At 40.4% G+C, this 19,341-nt stretch overlaps 1 protein-coding gene and 1 long non-coding RNA gene across 3 annotated transcripts in view; both read right to left on the bottom strand.

The window, feature by feature from the left end:
• Positions 1 to 539: 539 nt before the first annotated feature.
• Positions 540 to 19,341, bottom strand: part of LOC146497169 (uncharacterized) — a 40,259-nt gene continuing 21,457 nt past the window's right edge. Inside the window, exons 1-5 of one of the 2 annotated variants that reach the window (XM_085140688.1) lie at positions 12,370 to 12,636; positions 10,355 to 10,564; positions 8,077 to 8,286; positions 5,802 to 6,023; positions 540 to 3,796 (exon numbers count right to left, since the gene is read on the bottom strand). In XM_085140688.1, coding sequence (XP_084996814.1) covers positions 2,610 to 3,796; positions 5,802 to 6,023; positions 8,077 to 8,286; positions 10,355 to 10,564; positions 12,370 to 12,532 — 1,992 coding nt within the window. In that variant the 5' untranslated portion in view covers positions 12,533 to 12,636 and the 3' untranslated portion in view covers positions 540 to 2,609. Of the gene's footprint in view, positions 3,797 to 5,801; positions 6,024 to 8,076; positions 8,287 to 10,354; positions 10,565 to 12,369; positions 12,637 to 19,341 lie in introns of those variants that run through there. The other variant, XM_085140689.1, reaches the window with a different exon arrangement.
• LOC146497170 (uncharacterized) lies at positions 13,518 to 14,917 on the bottom strand. Its single transcript, XR_014870800.1, has 2 exons — positions 14,530 to 14,917; positions 13,518 to 14,446 (listed from the first exon to the last, which is right to left on the bottom strand). It is a non-coding gene; the product is annotated as an uncharacterized LOC146497170 (long non-coding RNA).

The following is a 19,341-nucleotide window of genomic DNA, read 5'->3' as shown; positions in this document are numbered from 1 at the left end:
TGCTATCAGTCTCTTCCAGAGGTGGCAAAAGTACAGACATTCTGTACTTAAGTACAAGTACAAATACTACTTTTAAAAAATAAAAGTTTAAATACTGATTCAACTTCTCTATTCAGGTAGAAGTAGAAAAAAAATACAGACTCTGAAATGTACTTAAAGTAAAAAAGAGAAAAATTGTTCTTTGCAGGATGTTTCAGAAGAAAGATTCTGGGTGGGGAGATCAGCAAATCTGATTTTCCCTTCAAACAGCTATACACAGGATGATTTCTTTAGATGACTCATCCTTTAAAATACTTCAGTGCTTACAGTTAATGCAGACTCAGGCATGGAAAGGCTGGTCTTTGTGACAGGTGGGTACTGACATACATGGCTGCAGCTGCTTCACCTCTGCTAAACCTGTGTCTCTGAACTGGACCATGTCATTGTCAGTGTTTGTAGTCTCATGAGCTCTCCTGTGATATTTAGTTTGCATACTTAGATTATTCCAATAATTGATTAATATATTTGGATATGACCTCTTTGTTTCTCGTGGTATTGTGTGTATTTTGTTGTCTCTTTCAAACAGCTGCCGGTCCTCACCTCTGCAGTGCTGCCGTCTCCTGTAACCCTGGATGGTTCTAAGCTACGTTTTCTTTCTTGTTTCTGTTGTTGTGGTAGTTTTTGTCCTCATATGAGGTTTGAAGTGTCTGTGTTGTGCAGCTGGTCTGGTCTGTCTCTAGACAGCTCAGGCTGCACCCACCAGTAAATGGTGGAGGCTCACAAGGACATAGTCAACACACACAAGTTTCTGGCTTTCTGAACTCTGCACGAGGGTTTCTTCGACGAGGGGAGGGCAGTGAGGCACAGCCCCCCGTCCCCCGGTGACCCTGCTATGCCTGCCTTCCTAGGGAAACCCTCTGCAGAGGACCCGAGAGAGCCAGGAACTTGTGAGTTGTGTAGGTCCACTCAGGCATCATTCATACTTGCTCTGTAGGCAGTTCAGGAGCGCCGGGGGACGGAAGATGGTGCCTCAGTGCCTCTCTCCTTCTGACATTAAAAAAACCCAACAAATTTAGAATTGTTTATATGTAGGTAATGTCCTCAAGTTCTTGATAACCACTTTTCCTCTCTCTTAGGGAAACCCTTTGCAGAGAAGCTGTGAGTTAGGAACTTTATAGCTTTTTGAGCTCAATATCATATTTATATAAAACTAAATTTTCAGTGAACATTTGAACCTTAATAACGTGTTAGTCCCAACACTGGTAATACCACACTGTGTCCGTTTTTTCACAGGAGTCACAACCTGTAACACTGATGCTGCATTCAAGGACCATTACAAACATCTGAAAGGACTTAAGAAAATCAAGACAGAAGAAAAGACTTTGTTCAAAGTTTGATTTATAGTTAAACCTTCCAGTTTATTTACACAATAAAACATCAAAACAATATATGAATTTATTAAAATCACAGTTTTTCCTCATTTGATAATTTTGAAAAAACAAAAACACACAGTCTGCCATACTCAAAGAGAAATGTCGACATTTTTCAAAACAAATATTCAAGAAACATTTAGAGGATAGAGAAATATTTTTGTAAATCAAACTCATGATGAGCAGTGATAGCCTCCATAAACAGTCACAGGAAAGATCTCCTTTAAAAAGTCCAAAACATCAAGAGAACAACTAGAAGATGTGGAGGTACCACCTATGATGTTTGACTGACAGCTGATCTCTGTGCAGAAATGATGGAGAGAAAATGGCTGCAACCGACGTGTGTAGATCAACAGTGCAGTGTGGGAGAGTATGACCATGTAGCATTTAAAGCATGGACGTACTTATATTACTTCAAGTTTTATTCGGTAAAATAAGTGTATAAATGTCATTTAAAAAAAACAAACCCAATGGGAGTTTAGGCAGGGTGCAAGTCGGCAAACAGTTAATGGAACCGGTGCTTTAAACACCTTCATTTCAAAGAGAAAACTGATTTTAATAAAGCTTACCTCCACATGTACACGGGCAGTTTTTTTAAAACAGTGATTTGTCTGAGTTTGTTTTTAAGAAATAGCTCTGACCACATGAACACACAAAAGAATATCTCAAGCACTATCAGGACCATGCCTTAAGCAACATTGTGTCAGAGGTGGACTCTGGCTCAGCTGCAGGGGAGGGGTAGTGCAAGGGAGGTGGCAAGGAAAGGTGCACACGATGAACTAATGAGGTTTCTCCCCTTTTTATAGTGAAGTCAGAGACCAGAAGCAAAGACAGCTGGAAAGCTGATGGACCTAGGTGCTGAACCTAGAGAACAATAAACCAGTGTTGAAATCAATAAAGACTCTTAAATAAACATGGAACAGTGTGTCGGGTTGGGGTCCTTTCTAAAAACATGAAGAAATGTCAACCAATCAAAAGCCTACAAATAATAAAACAATGACGTTAGAAAAAAGTGATGAAGGTGAACACGAGACAAACTCATGTTTTCAAATGCTTTTTTAAAATCCACATGTAAACAAAAACTAAGCTTTAGAAAATCTTCACCCTTCATTTAAGGTGGATGAAAAGCCAAAACACATAGAAAAAGCTATGTTTACCAAATGTACACGTGCATGTAGCGAGAGACACCATTAACATTTTCTAAGAATGAAACTTAGCATCGTTTTTCATATGCATTTTCAACTGTACCGAAGAACTGAAACTTTTTCCACATGTGCTACAACAATAAAGTTTTTCACCCCTGTGGACTCTCATGTGTCTTATCAAGCTTGACAAATGGATAAAGCCTTTCCCACAGCCTCTGCAACAGTGTGGTTTCTCACCTGTATGACTTTTTATGTGGCTTGCAAAATTTGCTGCGTCGCTAAATCTTTTCCTACAGGTGCTACAGTAATATGGCTTCTCACCTGTGTGAATTCGCATGTGTCTCTTTAAATTTGTTTTTAAATGAAATCTTTTCCCACAAGTGATACAGGAATGTTTTTTTTCACCTGTATGAAAATTCATATGAATTTTCCAATACGCCTTCCACTTAAATCTTTTCCCACATGTGCTACAAGAATATGGCGTTTCACCTGTGTGAATTCGCATGTGTCTATCCAGGCGTGTCTTCTGACCAAAACCTTTTCCACAAATGCCACAAGAATTCAGCTTCTCACCTAGGTGAATTCGCATGTGTCTATTCAAATTGGTGTCTAGATGAAATCTTTTGCCACATGTGCTACAGGAATATCGTTTTTCACTTGTATGATATTCCAGGTGCATTTTCAAAGATTCCTTCCGATTAAATCTTTTCCCACAGGTACTACAAGAATGTGGTTTTTCACCTGTGTGAATTCGCATGTGTCTTGTCAAGTCTGACTTCCAACTAAAACTTTTCCCACAGGTACTACAAGAATGTGGCTTCTCACCTGTGTGAATTTTCATATGTCGATTCAAGTTTCCCGTCCTATTAAATGTCTTTCCACAGGTGCCACATGAAAGTACTTTCTTGGAATTTGTAACCATCGGGTCTGCTGTGATTTGATTCGAATTATTTCTGTGTAAGTCATTGTCCTTGCTTTCACACTGATCTGTGACAGGAGAGTTGTGAGAAAGGACCAGGACACTGCTTGGTTCTGGTTCCCTGTAGTCACTTTCTTCACTAGCAGGAAAAGTTTCAGTCTCCTGCTTTTGTTCAAGCGCTTTTCCCTCTTCAGTGGTACTGAGTTCCTCGTGTTCCTCTTTAATCTGTGAAGGATCCTCCTGGTCCAGACTGGAGTTCGTCTGGTTGCAGATGTGCTGATGTGTGAGCCCCTCCTCGTCCTTACAGTCATGTTGTGGAAAATCTGAAGGGACAGATTAAAAAAACAACAACATACATTTGAGAAATTACAAGGTAACCTTAACCATTAGCAGGTCTCCACATGGTAAGCATGTTATTCAGATATACCAGTGAAAGGCATGTTGTGGGGAGAAAATATTTTGCCGACTCAGTGAAAACCATTTTGGCTGCTCATTTACAAACTATATGAAAAAACACTCTTCTTCTGTGATCAAGTTAAGTTTAGAATCATATATTTCAGAAAGCCAAATATAAATATTTACCATACTTAACTCAATCCGGAATCTGTTTGAATATTTTTTCCCTTTCCATGCTGCAGAGCAAACCTCAAATTCTTGAAAACCGGCAGAACAAAATCTACACTTAAACTTTGTTGGGTGTAGATTTTATTGTAGAAGTGGGTGGACATTTTAAACTTAAACTCACTTAAACTGACTTCTTATTTTCTCCTCAGCTTCTGCATCAGTTAATAGTGGAAATCTAATTTTTGTATCACCTTTCAGGGGAGATTTCAAAACAGCACAAAAAATGTCAGCTGTAAAAAAAACTATTAGATTCTCATAAATATTACTGTGTTGTACTTTCTGTGATATTAGGTGACTGTTGAGTCTTTGTTTAAGAGTAATCTATTCATGTGTATGTAATTTCAGTCATATCTAAAAACGGTTCAACTGACTTAAACTCTTGCCTTGAACATCTCACATGTGTTTCACCAAGATTTTTGCTCCTGTTCAAAACCTTATGCTCATCCCCAAAATGTTGCATGAAAACTTTCTGCGTAAAACTGATATCAGACCACCACCACTTTCTTCTTGCTCCTCCATGGTTATCAACCTGCCTCCATGTGCTCCCAACAGAGAAGATACCATAACCGACAACACAACACAGTGTGTTTGTGGTGGGGGATTAGGGCTGAAAGATTCATATATTTATAACAGCAACAATCAAATATCAAAACTGTGCAAGAACAAAGATCAATTAAAACATAAACAGATCACCAAGGATGAGAAAATAAAGGTGATTTGTAACAAAACACACAAAATGTAGGAGAAAACAAAATACTTGATATATAAAAGGCTTGTATTAACGGTTAAATGGCAGAAAACACAGTTAAAACCTTTACATGACACCTACTGCAGTACATTTTTATTTAGATTAACCATAAATTTCCTGAGCAGGTAATGAATAGGATTAGGCTGCCGAGGGCTTCCCATGGTGCCTGAGTGTTTCTTCTTCACTCACCTCTTTTCGCGCTGTGTGTTTATACTACACCACTATCACATTTTATAGAATTTAACTCTGGCATTCTCTGCTTTCCTCCCCCTCCACTCACCTCCAACTGGTTGCAGCAGATAGCCGCCCCTCCCCTTTCTGCTAAAAGGTTGCTTTTCCTCAAAATTGGGGACTTTAAAAAAGCCAATGTGAGCCAGGAACTTCCAAATATAAACAGTATACTCGACCAGAGAGGAGAGGACATTGGATCACAGTTACAGCACGATTAGTGAAGCCTATCACGCTGTGCCATGTGCTGCACTCGGACTTTCTGACCACGTCATGATCATTCTGATGCCCGCGAGGCTGAAGCTCTCCAAACCTATTGTGAGGACTAAAAAACTGGAGTAACGAGGCTGTGGAGGAGAGATGCACGGCTTGGAATCTACAGACTGGGACACATTGAAGGCTACTTCTAATGAGTTTACGACACTGTCACCTCCTATATCCACTTCTGCAAGGACAGCATTGCGCCAGGGTGAGTTTTAATAATGGCAAATTCTGGTCCTCCTCTGCGCTTCTCCTTGTACACTAACTGCTGCACCTCCACCCACCAGTCTGTCAAGCTGATTAAGTTTGCAGATGACACCACTGTTATTGGACTCATCTCGGACAGGGATGAGTCTGTCTACAGGATGGAGGCTGAACGTCTGGTGTCCTGGTGCAGCCGCAACAACCTGGTGCTGAACGCCCAGAAGACAGTGGAGATTATTGAGGACTTTAGGACGCACACATACCTATTCTTTGCAACTTTACTTCAGGGTTCCACATGATGTCCAGCTCCTGCCCAGTCCAGACGATGACATCTTTGGTTTTTGGCTTCAGTGAAAGCTGGTCACTTTCCTGATTGAGGGAGATTTCCTCTTGTTCATCTTTAGTCTGTGGAGGCTCTGGGTCCTGCTGGTCCAGACTGGAGCTCCTCCTCTGGTCACAGACCTGCTGGTTATCCAGAACTTCATCTTCAACACAAGGACACAAGAAAATAGTGACAAGAAAATGTTGGTCATGTCATAGTCAATATTCTGACCCTGAGTCTCCCTAAGCTTTAGCAATTTGACCTTTTTCTCATATTTAACAAACCAAACATTTCATATTCTGCTTGGTTGTAAGTGAAGAGAGAGTCAATGTAATGGATGTCTGGTGGGAAGGAGTTCCAGAGGCCCACAATAACAGTGGAAATTTAATCAAAGAGATCTCAGGAAAAATCTCTTGGGAACACCGCATTGGAAATGAGAATTCTTGGGAATTTACATTTTATAATAATAATAATAACAATAATAATGGATTGCATTTATATAGCGCTTTTCGGGGCCCTCAAAGCGCTTTACAATTCCACTATTCATTCACACACTGGTGGAGGCTACAGTTGTAGCCACAGCTGCCCTGGGGCAGACTGACAGAGGCGAGGCTGCCATATCGCGCCATCGGCCCCTCTGGCCATCACCAGTAGGCAACAGGTGAAGTGTCTTGCCCAAGGACACAACGACCGAAACTGTCCGAGCCGGGGCTCGAACCGGCAACCTTCCGGTTAAAAGACGAACTGCCAACTCTTTGAGCCACGATTTATGACTTGGTTGAACCGACAGGAGCCAGAGAGAAAATATTTAAACCAGTTTAAGAGTTTGTCAGTGATTCTAACAGAGGCTAAACTGTCAAGAAGCTGTTAGAGTGTTAAAGTGCTCATTTTTGTGACTGCCAGTGATTAACACACAATATAAAAAAACAAACAGAAAAAAACCACACAAACAAATGAACAGCAGGATGATCTGAATATGACAATGAAAGCTAATCTTTTAATATTTTACTAATAACTATACACTCACTGGTCACTTTATTAGGTACACATTCCTAGTACTAGATTGGAGCCCTTTTGTCCTCAGAACTGACTTAATTCTTTGTGGAGATTCAGCAAAATGCTGGAAATATTCCTCAGATATTTTGGTTTATATTAACCCGAGAGCTTCACACAGCTGCTGCATATCTGTCACCTTCACATCCATGATGCAAATCTTGTGTTCCACCGAATCACAAAGGTGCTCTGAGGTTGAGAGCTGGTGACCTCCTAAGTACAGTGAAGTCACTGTCATTTTAAGGTAATGGGGTTGTAACCAATTATACTAATCAATTGTTGTATCCCATCTGCTTCAAGATTCAACATGTTATGTGTATTCAGAGATGCTCTTTTACATATCTTAGTTGTAAAATGTGCTTATTGGACTTAATGTCGCCTTCCAGTCAGGTTGAAGCAGTCTGTTCATTCTCTTCTGACATCAACAAGGAGTTTTCACCCAAACAACTGCCCTCACTAGATTTTTTATTTTTCAGACTACTCTCTGCAAATCATACAGATGTTCATGCTGGAAAATTTCAGCAGCTCAGCAGTTTCTAAAACACTCAGCGGAGCCAGTCTGTCACAAACACCCACACCGCAATCAGAGTGATTTAAATCAGCGCTCACTTTGAACTTCAGCAGGTCATCTTGATCACATCTACATGCCGAAATGCATTGACTGCTGCAATGTAATAGGCTGATTACATTTTGGATTAAAGAGTAGCTGAATGGGTCTCTCAGATATGCGAGTGATATTTAAGGTGTTTTAAATATTCTCTCTCATGCGCTGAACAGCAAAGAATTCTGTTCATATGCAGAAAGTCATCATTTATGAGGCGTACAAATCACTAGTCCAACTTGGTCCTTGTGGCCAATATCCACATTTTTCATTGCCTCAACGGTTTTCCTACATTCTGCGTGCAGTTCTGGGCCAACATGACTTAAATCTATATGCAGGAAATAATATAGAGATTTAAAACCCAGTTTTTATTTTACTGTATTAACACAAAACATGTCTTCAGTGAGGTAGTATGCCAGGCAGAAATGCTCACCGCCTGTCTTTGTGAGCTCTTTTCATGAGGAGTTAACTCTGATATCATCATGTGATGTTTTTATATGAGTCATATTCATTTCTGAATTCTGAAATAATAAAAATAATAATATATTACAGTTTTGCATACCTGTTGTGGTCAGCTTTACTCCAGGTTTACACAACAAATCCAGCTCTTCCCTTGTCCAGACATGAATGCCTTCAGCCTCCTGCTTCAGTTCAAGCTGCTCTCCTTCCTCACTGCTGCAGGTTTCCTCCTCTCTAGTCTGTGGAGGCTCTGGGTCCTGCTGGTTGAGACTGAAGCTCCTCTCCTGGTCACAGACCTGCTGCTCATCCAGACCTTCGTGTTCAACAAAGGGACACAAGAAAATAGTGACTAATGTGATGACAAGAAAATGTTGGTCATGTCATAGTCAATATTCTGACCCTGAGTCTCCCTAAGCTTTAGCAACTTGACCTTTTTCTCATATTTAACAAACCAAACATTTCATATTCTGCTTGCTTGTAAGTGAAGAGAGAGTCAATGTAATGGATGTCTGGTGGGAAGGAGTTCCAGAGGCCCACAATAACAGTGGAAATTTAATCAAAGAGACCTCAGGAAAAATCTCTTGGGAACACCGCATTGGAAATGAGAATTCTTGGGAATTTACATTTTATAATAATAATAATAACAATAATAATGGATTGCATTTATATAGCGCTTTTCGGGGCCCTCAAAGCGCTTTACAATTCCACTATTCATTCACACACTGGTGGAGGCAGCTACAGTTGTAGCCACAGCTGCCCTGGGGCAGACTGACAGAGGCGAGGCTGCCATATCGCACCATCGGCCCCTCTGGCCATCACCAGTAGGCAACGGGTGAAGTGTCTTGCCCAAGGACACAATGACCGAAACTGTTCGAGCCGGGGCTCGAACCGGCAACCTTCGGGTTAAAAGACGAACTGCCAACTCTTTGAGCCACGATTTATGACTTGGTTGAACCGACAGGAGCCAGAGAGAAAATATTTAAACCAGTTTAAGAGTTTGTCAGTGATTCTAACAGAGGCTAAACTGTCAAGAAGCTGTTAGAGTGTTAAAGTGCTCATTTTTGTGACTAGATTAGCACACAATATAAAAAAACAATCATACAGAAAAAACATACAAAACCACACAAACAAATGAACAGCAGGATGATCTGAATATGAAAGCTAATCTTTTAATATTTTACTAATAACTATACACTCACTGGTCACTTTATTAGGTACACATTCCTAGTACTAGATTGGAGCCCCTTTTGTCCTCAGAACTGACTTAATTCTTTGTGGAGATTCAGCAAAATGCTGGAAATATTCCTCAGATATTTTGGTTTATATTAACCCGAGAGCTTCACACAGCTGCTGCATATCTGTCATCTTCACATCCATGATGCAAATCTTGTGTTCCACCGAATCACAAAGGTGCTCTGAGGTTGAGAGCTGGTGACCTCCTAAGTACAGTGAACTCACTGTCATTTTAAGGTAATGGGGTTGTAACCAATTATACTAATCAATTGTTGTATCCCATCTGCTTCAAGATTCAACATGTTATGTGTATTCAGAGATGCTCTTTTGCATATCTTAGTTGTAAAATGTGCTTATTGGACTTAATGTCGCCTTCCATTCAGGTTGAAGCAGTCTGTTCATTCTCTTCTGACATCAACAAGGAGTTTTCACCCAAAGAACTGCCCTCACTAGATTTTTTATTTTTCAGACTACTCTCTGCAAATCATACAGATGTTCATGCTGGAAAATTTCAGCAGTTTCTAAAACACTCAGCGGAGCCAGTCTGTCACAAACACCCACACCGCAATCAAAGTGATTTAAATCAGCGCTCACTTTGAACTTCAGCAGGTCATCTTGATCACATCTACATGCCGAAATGCACTGACTGCTGCAATGTAATAGGCTGATTACATTTTGGATTAAAGAGTAGCTGAATGGGTCTCTCAGATATGCGAGTGATATTTAAGGTGTTTTAAATATTCTCTCTCATGCGCTGAACAGCAAAGAATTCTTTTCATATGCAGAAAGTCATCATTTATGAGGCGTACAAATCACTAGTCCAACTTGGTCCTTGTGGCCAATATCCACATTTTTCATTGCCTCAACGGTTTTCCTACATTCTGCGTACAGTTCTGGGCCAACATGACTTAAATCTATATGCAGGAAATAATATAGAGATTTAAAACCCAGTTTTTATTTTACTGTATTAACACAAAACATGTCTTCAGTGAGGTAGTATGCCAGGCAGAAATGCTCACCGCCTGTCTTTGTGAGCTCTTTTCATGAGGAGTTAACTCTGATATCATCATGTGATGTTTTTATATGAGTCATATTCATTTCTGAATTCTGAAATAATAAAAATAATAATATATTACAGTTTTGCATACCTGTTGTGGTCAGCTTTACTCCAGGTTTACACAACAAATCCAGCTCTTCCCTTGTCCAGACATGAATGCCTTCAGCCTCCTGCTTCAGTTCAAGCTGCTCTCCTTCCTCACTGCTGCAGGTTTCCTCCTCTCTAGTCTGTGGAGGCTCTGGGTCCTGCTGGTTGAGACTGAAGCTCCTCTCCTGGTCACAGACCTGCTGCTCATCCAGACCTTCGTGTTCAACAAAGGGACACAAGAAAATAGTGACAATAGTCACCTATGGAGAATTAAGTTTATGGTTTCATGGATTCTTGCAGACTTTACTAGAGAAACATTTACTCATAGTCATTTGTTGATTGGGTGATGTTATTAACCCTGCAGCTGAACAACTGTAGTCCAATTTTTAGATGTGACTGCCAGTGATTACCACACAATGTAAAATAAATAAATAAATAAAAGAAAAAAAACATACAAACAAATGAACAACAGGATGATCAGAATATGATAATGAAAACCTACAGCATTTTAAGAAGGCCGGTATATGTTAATGCTAATTTTCTAATATTTTACTAATCAATATACACTCAGTGGTCACTTTATTAGGTACACAATTCTAGTTATGTGTATTCAGATATTCTCTTCTGCATATCTTAGTTGCAAAAAGTCATAATTGGACCTACTGTTGCCTTCCTGTAGGTTGAAGCTGTGTCAAAAGATTTTACCTTATTACCTTCATGTATAGCCTTATTTGAATTTTGTAGTAATGCCTGTACATAGCGTGTCAGCAAATTCTTTAGCTGGAACAAAGTGATCACATGAGGAAGTTGCTCAAGTTTAGCCAACACCCACATGTATTGTTCTAACCCACTACAAGATCGTTAATCAACTTGTCCATCTTTGTGTTGCAAGGCTGCATCCTGTGTAGCCTCGTATGCAATCACCAGATAAGAAGTTGTTTTTTCCTAACTTGTACTCCACCCATGAGTGTTACGTGAGTATATAATAAAGTCTGACCAGATGCCTGGGCGCATTTCCTGCACAGGATTCGCCCATGTACATGAATTAACTCCGTGATTCTTTGCTTTCCTGAGGTTTTTCTCCTTACAAGCTGTCTCCCCATTCTTCTCTGACATAAACAAAGAACTGCCCTCACTAGATAATTTCTCTTTTCGGACCACTCTCTCTAAATCATACAGACGTTTGTGCTGGAAATGTGAGCAGATCGGCAGTTTCTGAAACACTGAGACCAGCCAGTGTGGCACAAACAGCCACACCACGCTCAAAGTGATTTAAATCCAACTCGCCTCCCCAACACGACGCTCACTTTGAACTAACAGCAGGTCATCTTGACACCTGTTGTGCCAAAAAGTGATTGTCTGCCAAAAAGTGATTTCCGGTATTTGCCAAAAACTGATTGGTCGTATTTAAACTGCTATAAGTAACTTGTTGGGCTATAATATGTGAAACATATGTTAAACGCATCCCTTATGGATGACATAAAGTCATTTTGAGCAACAAACAAAATTCGTGTAACAAGGTAGAAGCCGCAATCAGTTTTTGGCAGTGACTTTTATATAACCTTTATTTATGCAGTTAAAAAAAATCTCATTAACATTAAAAATGTATTTTGTCAGAGTAAGCTGGCCAAGAGGACAGAAGAAATGGCAGCAAATATGACAATAGTTCTGTAAAAATATTTTAAACGAGGATAAAGGACCGGATTGGTTATAATGTAAGTACAATAACACAGAGCTCTAAAGATACTTGAAAAAACAGATAATTTTTAAATTCTATATATAAACCCTTTGTAAACGCTGTTCACCGAAGTCTATTTACCAACATACATAAAGATATTACACATAAAAAAAATACACGGAAACATTGGAAATCAGTTTTTGGCAGGCAATCACTTTTTGGCACAACACCCCGTCTACATGCCGAAATGCATTGACTGCTGTCATGTAATTGGCTGATTATATTAAAAACTATTGTAAATCAACGCATGAATTTACTACTAATAACAGAAGTTTACACACCTGTACTGTGTGACTTTATCCCGGGTCTGATATCCAGCAGTCTAAGCTGACTGATCTCTTCCTCATACCGGACGATCGTTTTTTCAAACTCTGAGAAGATTTGTTCTGCGGCGGTAGTTAATCTCTCCTTGATAACTTCTCTTAGATGAAGAACTGAAGACATTATTGCTACAACAACCGATACATTCAAACTAAATTCTTCAAACAAAACTCGATCACGATGCAAGTGCTGAACGGCATCATTTCCGCTATTCTTCTTCTATTGAACTTCCGGTAGCCTGGAAGTATCAAAGGCGCATTGCTGCCCTCTTCAGGTCAGTCCAACAAAAATCAAGTCTGGTACTTTCCAGAAACCTGGATAAAGAATTTATGGTTTCAAATGACCAATTCATTGTGCATAAGGTTTCTTTCTGCAGACCATCAAACCATGCTTAACCCTTTCTGACTTACATGCCTCGCACTCATACTGTCGCTTTATTATCATCACAGCAGCAGTAAAGTAAGAATGCTTTGTTGATAGAAAGATATTTTAATATTTAAAGTCCCCCCCGCCCTTTTTTTTGAGATTTTTAATGTGTTCAGGTTAAACCGTGCTGCTTGATGTTACTGTGTGCCTGCTGTTTTCATCAACAGTCTTGTTCTGTTTTAAACACTCAGATTCTCTTAGCCTAGGTTGATATTTTTGCCACGCGATTATAAGTGATATCCTGGAATAAAGAAAATTAATTGATTAAAGTTTGATTTAATGGAAAAATCTTTATTTTTTTCCAACATTTAACATAACAAAGAATGATGTCCTCATTGATTATAATCACAACTATAATTATTTACAATCTGTTTGATAAAGGAGGGTCTCCTGATTTCTCTGTTAAGTCCATGAAGTGGAAGTGAAATAACAACATACAAATACCTTAATATGAATATTCTACATACATTTAGAGGACAGAAATCAACATTTTCATGTGGAGAAGGATTTTTGTAATTAAAAAGATCACAAGCAGTGTTAGTGTTAGCCCAAACAGACATAAGAGTTCCACCTAAAGCACTCAAAAACACCCATAATGTCTGACTGACAGTTGATGTATGTGCACAACATAAAACCTTCATGAATTAGAGTGTTGTTTCTTTCTTTAAACTGAAATAGACAATGTGTTGTTGTTCACACTACAAATAAAATGTGACAGCAAACGCACTCTAGTGTGAACGGTTCACGGCCCTCAAAGCGTCCCGCATGTGCAAAAGAAGACGTCACACACAACGCGCTCTGTTTGCGGAAGTAAAAATGGCGGCTACAGAGCTAGTAGGTGTTGTTGCAGCAGTCTACCAATTTCTGCACAGTCGTAACTGACAGAAATTTGACAAATTAATTACAGAAAGAAGGATACTGAGAAAAAAGAGAGGCTGTGTTTTAACAATGGCCTTGTTTGGAGCAGTGGCTGCTACCTCCGTGCAGAGGTATATATGGACACGGAGTCGGAACCAGGAGTGGTGGGGTTGGTTTGTCTTCTCCGGTGCTGATAATTGGCTTCTGTCTTGTGTCAGTGACATAAAAGACGGATTTAATGTGACATGACCATTCAAACAGCAGTCGCTTTCTAAAACATCAGATATGTATCGGATTCAGTATCACATATGAAAGTGTCCCAGGTCAGATTTGAAAATATCTAATTTATGCTGTTCAAACTGTCATACCATGAACAGATATGGGAAGCATAGGGTCAAAAGGTCCAATTTGATGCACTTTTGCCTGCAGGGTGCACGTAGCCTTAGTCCATATCCATGTCAATTCCCTGCTCTGCTCATATTCTTGTATGCGATTGCTCCCTCTCTCCACCTCCCTGTCACAAAACGGACGGAGGCCGAGTACCAAAACTGAACCCATGTGCAGAGAACCAAAGCGGAGGTTGAGGAAATGTTTTAACATTGTTTTATTAACCAGCACAAGGATAATGTTTATAATGGCACTCGACTAAAGGCTTGATAAACAGGGCGTGGGGTCTCGGCTCGGAGAGAGGAGTAAAAGCAGAGTGACGGGTCCAAGAAAGCAACGGGAGCTGGACTGGTGATTAGGTACCCGCTATAAGAGAGGAGAGCAGTGTTAAAATGGTAGCCAGTGAGGAGTTCTGGAGAGAGTGGAGGCTATGAATTTCTTTGTCTTACTGTGCAGGTGGGAGATGAAGCGTTGAAGGAGAGGTGTTGTGGTCCAGGTGGGATTAGTGGTGTGTGTCGGCTGTCCTGAGTGTTAAAGGTTTTGTGGTAGTTTGAGGGGAGGCAGGTGAACCACATTTCCAGGATGAGTTGTTCAGCACTGTGGAATAACCAGGAGCAACTAGAACACAAGGTAAGTAAAGGACTTGAGAATTACTGGTATAACGTGTGAGGCCTGGTTACCAACATAGGGTTGTTGGTGAACTGGCGAGGAAGCAGCGTCAGGAAGGAGCTTAAATCTCCAGCCTAATTGCCTCAATCAGCTCCAGGTGAGGGAGGCTGTAGGCCCTGCCCATGGCCGGATACCAGGGAAGCTCAGACATCCATTACAGCCACACACCCAGACCATGACAGTCAGACTCTCTCTGCTAAATATTGGATGTCAGATAGATGTGCAGATTATTATTTATATTGGGTCTGTCGGTCCATGACCAATTCTCTGGACATCTGTAGACATTTGAACTTGGTCCACAATTTTAACGTCCAACCATGACCCAACCTGGACGTCAATGTTCAAAATTTGAACGTCATTTGAACTGGATGATTTCTTTCGGATATCATGTGGATGTTTATGATAAGTGCTGTTTATTTACATGATTAATAAATGTGACTTTTTTATTTATAAATATAAACATTGTTTTTATCAACATGATACATATGAATATAGGTTATTTGTAAATAAACAGGATCTATTATGTGTTAGCCTATTGATTTATTCAATAAATGTTTTTTTTTTGTTAGTTTACATTTTCCTGATTTTCTTTAATCGATTTAATAATAATTATTTGTAACCAGGTTAAAAATGTAATTTATTAAAATGTGTTGATATAATAAAACACTGAAATCCATGTTAAAATATAAAATAATAACGGTTCAAGTCTTTAGAAAAATTCTGATATTCCTTTTAAAAGGAGTACAATGTGTTTTATATGTTTGAAAGAGCATTTGCATTATATATGGTTCTGTCCTGGTTCTGGGTCTTTTGATCCAGCATTTTAAGTTTTATGCCTTTTTGTATTATGTTCTCCAGGTTTCCTTACTTAGTTCTTATCTGTTTAGGTTCCTTCCATGTCTGTGCCGTCCCCACTATGGTGATTATAGTGTCGTGTCTTCAGTGTTTAAGTCTCATCCTTTATGTGTCTCAGTGATGGCTTTGTCTCTCTTACTCTGTTTGTGTTTTGTCTCCTCTTCTTGTTTACAGGTAACCCTTTGTTCGTCATTCCATCTGTCATGTGTGTTAATTTTGCCTTTGTCTTTTCTTTGTATGTTTTTTTTACCAGTCTAAATAAACTCCCTTTTCATTAAGTTCAGTCCTACTTTTGGGTCCACAACTCACTGGCCACTCGGCCATGAGAGTCTGTAGACTCACTGAGTGCTGACAGTGACCATCTCCACCCTATTATCATGGCCACATCAGGATCCCCTTTAGTTTGCTTACCAGCCATGCTTCAGAGCTGAGGATGCAATCATCTACATGCTCAGTCGTGTCTATGCCCATCTGAGCCAGCCGGCGAGCACTGTGATTGTGACTTTCTGATGACTCCTCGGTGGTTGGATGCGTCAGTGAGAGTGATGAGACAGAGTACCAGGCTGTGGTTCATTCCTTTGTCACGTAGTGCAAACACACTCATCTGCAGCTGAAAGTGACCTGACTTGATTGTGGACTTTTAAGGACTATGAAACCATGGACCACTATTTCAATCCAGTGGGACGATGTGGACATTGTGGAGGACTACAAATAGAGTGAAGTACACATGGATAACAAACAGGAATGGGTTAAAAACACAACTCCACTCTACAGGAAGGGCCAGAGTTGTCTCTATTTTCTGAGGCGGCTGAGGTCTTTCAACATCTGTCATACAATCCTCAGGATTTCTTTACAAATCTTTTGTGGCCAGTGCCATCCTCTATGCTATAGCACGCAAGGGCAGCAGGTTGAGACATGGAAAGTAGGATGAATGCGAAGAACTGTAGGCAATTTAAGTTTAATGGCTAGTGGGTTGATAATAGTTTCAATTTCAAAAGGGCCTATGTAACGGGGTGTGAACTTGCATGACAGTGCTTTGACTTTGTTAATACCTGGGAGCAGACCTCGAAGCACAGAGCAAAGGCTCCCAGGCACACACCCGGATACGCTGAGTGCATTTCACATGGTGTTGCACAGATGGAAGAGCTAAATCCAACTCGTTCTCTGGGAACAGTGGTGATTGGTATCCAAAGGTTATTTCAAATGAGAAATGGGAGGTGTGAGGAACAAGTGGCCGGGTTATAAGAAGTGACAATTCAGAGAATGGTCTCAAGCTCTTGATTTAACCTGTCGGTTTGACCGTTGGTCTTGGGCAGAATTTAAACTAATCTTGGTACCAAATGAGGTGCAGAAGGCCTTACAGGTCTGGGAAGGGAATTGTGGGATTCTATTTTATGTGGAATTCCATGGAGCCTAAAAACATGATGGATGAAGTCAGCTGTTTCAGTAACAATTCAATTCAATTCAATTCAATTTTATTTATATAGCACCAAATCACAACAAAAGTCGTCTCAAGGCGCTTCATAGATACAGAGAAAAACCCAACAATCATATGACCCCCTATGAGCAAGCACTTTGGCAACAGTGGGAAGGAAAAACTCCCTTTTAACAGGAAGAAACCTCCGGCAGAACCAGGCTCAGGGAGGGGCGGGGCCATCTGCTGCGACTGGTTGGGGTGAGAGAAGGAAGACAGGATAAAAGACATGCTGTGGAAGAGAGACAGAGGTTAATAACAGATACGATTCAATACAGAGAGGTCTGTTAATACATAGTGAGCGAGAAGGGTGACTGGAAAGGAAAAACTCAATGCATCATGGGAATCCCCCGGCAGCCTACATCTATTGCAGCATAACTAAGGGAGGATTCAGGGTCACCTGGTCCAGCCCTAACTATATGCTTTAGCAAAAAGGAAAGTTTTAAGCCTAATCTTAAAAGTAGAGATAGTGTCTGTCTCCCGAATCCAAACTGGAAGCTGGTTCCACAGAAGAGGGGCCTGAAAACTGAAGGCTCTGCCTCCCATTCTACTTTTAAATACTCTAGGAACAACAAGTAGGCCTGCAGAGCGAGAGCGAAGTGCTCTAATAGGGTGATATGGTACTACAAGGTCATTAAGATAAGATGGGGCCTGATTATTTAAGACCTTGTATGTGAGGAGCAGGATTTTGAATTCAATTCTGGATTTAACAGGAAGCCAATGAAGGGAAGCCAAAACAGGAGAAATCTGCTCTCTCTTTCTAGTCCCTGTCAGTACTCTTGCTGCAGCATTTTGGATTAGCTGAAGGCTTTTCAGTGAGTTTTTTGGACATCCTGATAATAATGAATTGCAGTAGTCCAGCCTGGAAGTAATAAATGCATGAACTAGTTTTTCAGCGTCACTCTGAGACAGGATATTTCTAATTTTAGAGATGTTGCGCAAATGGAAGAACGCAGTCTTACATATTTGTTTAATATGTGCATTGAAGGACATATCTTGGTCAAAAATGACTCCAAGGTTCCTCACAGTGTTACTGGAGGCCAAGGTAATGCCATCCAGAGTAAGAATCTGGTTAGATACCATATTTCTAAGCTTTTCAGCGCCGAGTACAATGACCTCAGTTTTATCTGAGTTAAGAAGCAGAAAGTTAGCGGCCATCCAAGTCTTTATGTCTTTAAGACATTCCTGCAGTTTAACTAATTGGTGTGTGTTATCTGGCTTCATGGACAGATAGAGCTGGGTGTCATCTGCATAGCAGTGAAAATGTATGCTATGTCTTCTAATGATGCTGCCTAGGGGAAGCATGTATAATGTAAACAGAATTGGTCCTAGCACTGAACCCTGTGGAACTCCATAATTAACCTCAGTGTGTGAAGAGGACTCTCTATTTACATGCACAAATTGGAGTCTATTAGATAGATATGATACAAACCACTGCAGTGCAATACCTGTAATACCTACAGCATGTTCTAATCGCTCTAATAGGATATTATGGTCAACAGTATCGAATGGTGCACTAAGGTCAAGAAGGACAAGCACAGAGATGAGTCCACTGTCAGAGGCCATAAGAAGATCATTTGTAACCTTCACTAAAGCTGTTTCTGTGCTGTGATGAACTCTGAAACCTGACTGAAACTCTTCAAATAAACCATTCCTCTGCAGATGATCTGTTAGCTGTTTGACAACTACTCTTTCAAGGATTTTTGATATGAAAGGAAGGTTGGAGATTGGCCTATAATTAGCTAAGCTAAGCTAACAGTAGGCAATTTCTCCAAAGCAACGAAATGTACAGATTATGAGAATCTGACTGTTTTTCCTGAGGTAGGTAACCCATGACAAAATCTACAGTGATGTGGGACCATGATCTGTGGAGGGTGGCTAGAGGCACGCTGGTGTTCAGGCAAGCACACTTCTGCAAGGGCAGAACTTCCCTCAGACACGGGCTGAGCAAAAGCCTTTTTCAGTTCACAAAAGAAAATGGGCCGGTGGGTGAAAAGAAAAATACCCTTCACCTCAGTTGCCCTACAAGATAGGATGATTTTTCTGTCTTATTGGGCAATGAATGTGGTGAGCATCTGAAAATCAGCAAGCATTACTTCAGGAATCCCCTGCAGCGAATCAACTCCCTGTAGAAGGGCTCAGGTGCCGGAGAAACTGTGTCACAGAATATAGGCTCAACGGTTGCAGCTGCAGACAGCTGCTGGACACTCTGTGGATAACTGAGCGGTTACAGGTAACTAAGCGGTGGAGGACCTGGAAAGTG

This window comes from Neolamprologus multifasciatus, chromosome 18, assembly GCF_963576455.1.
Source record: "Neolamprologus multifasciatus chromosome 18, fNeoMul1.2, whole genome shotgun sequence".
Taxonomy (NCBI): Eukaryota; Metazoa; Chordata; class Actinopteri; order Cichliformes; family Cichlidae; genus Neolamprologus; species Neolamprologus multifasciatus.
Note: the sequence above shows the minus strand (reverse complement) of the source record. Positions and strands in the feature narration are given on the sequence as shown.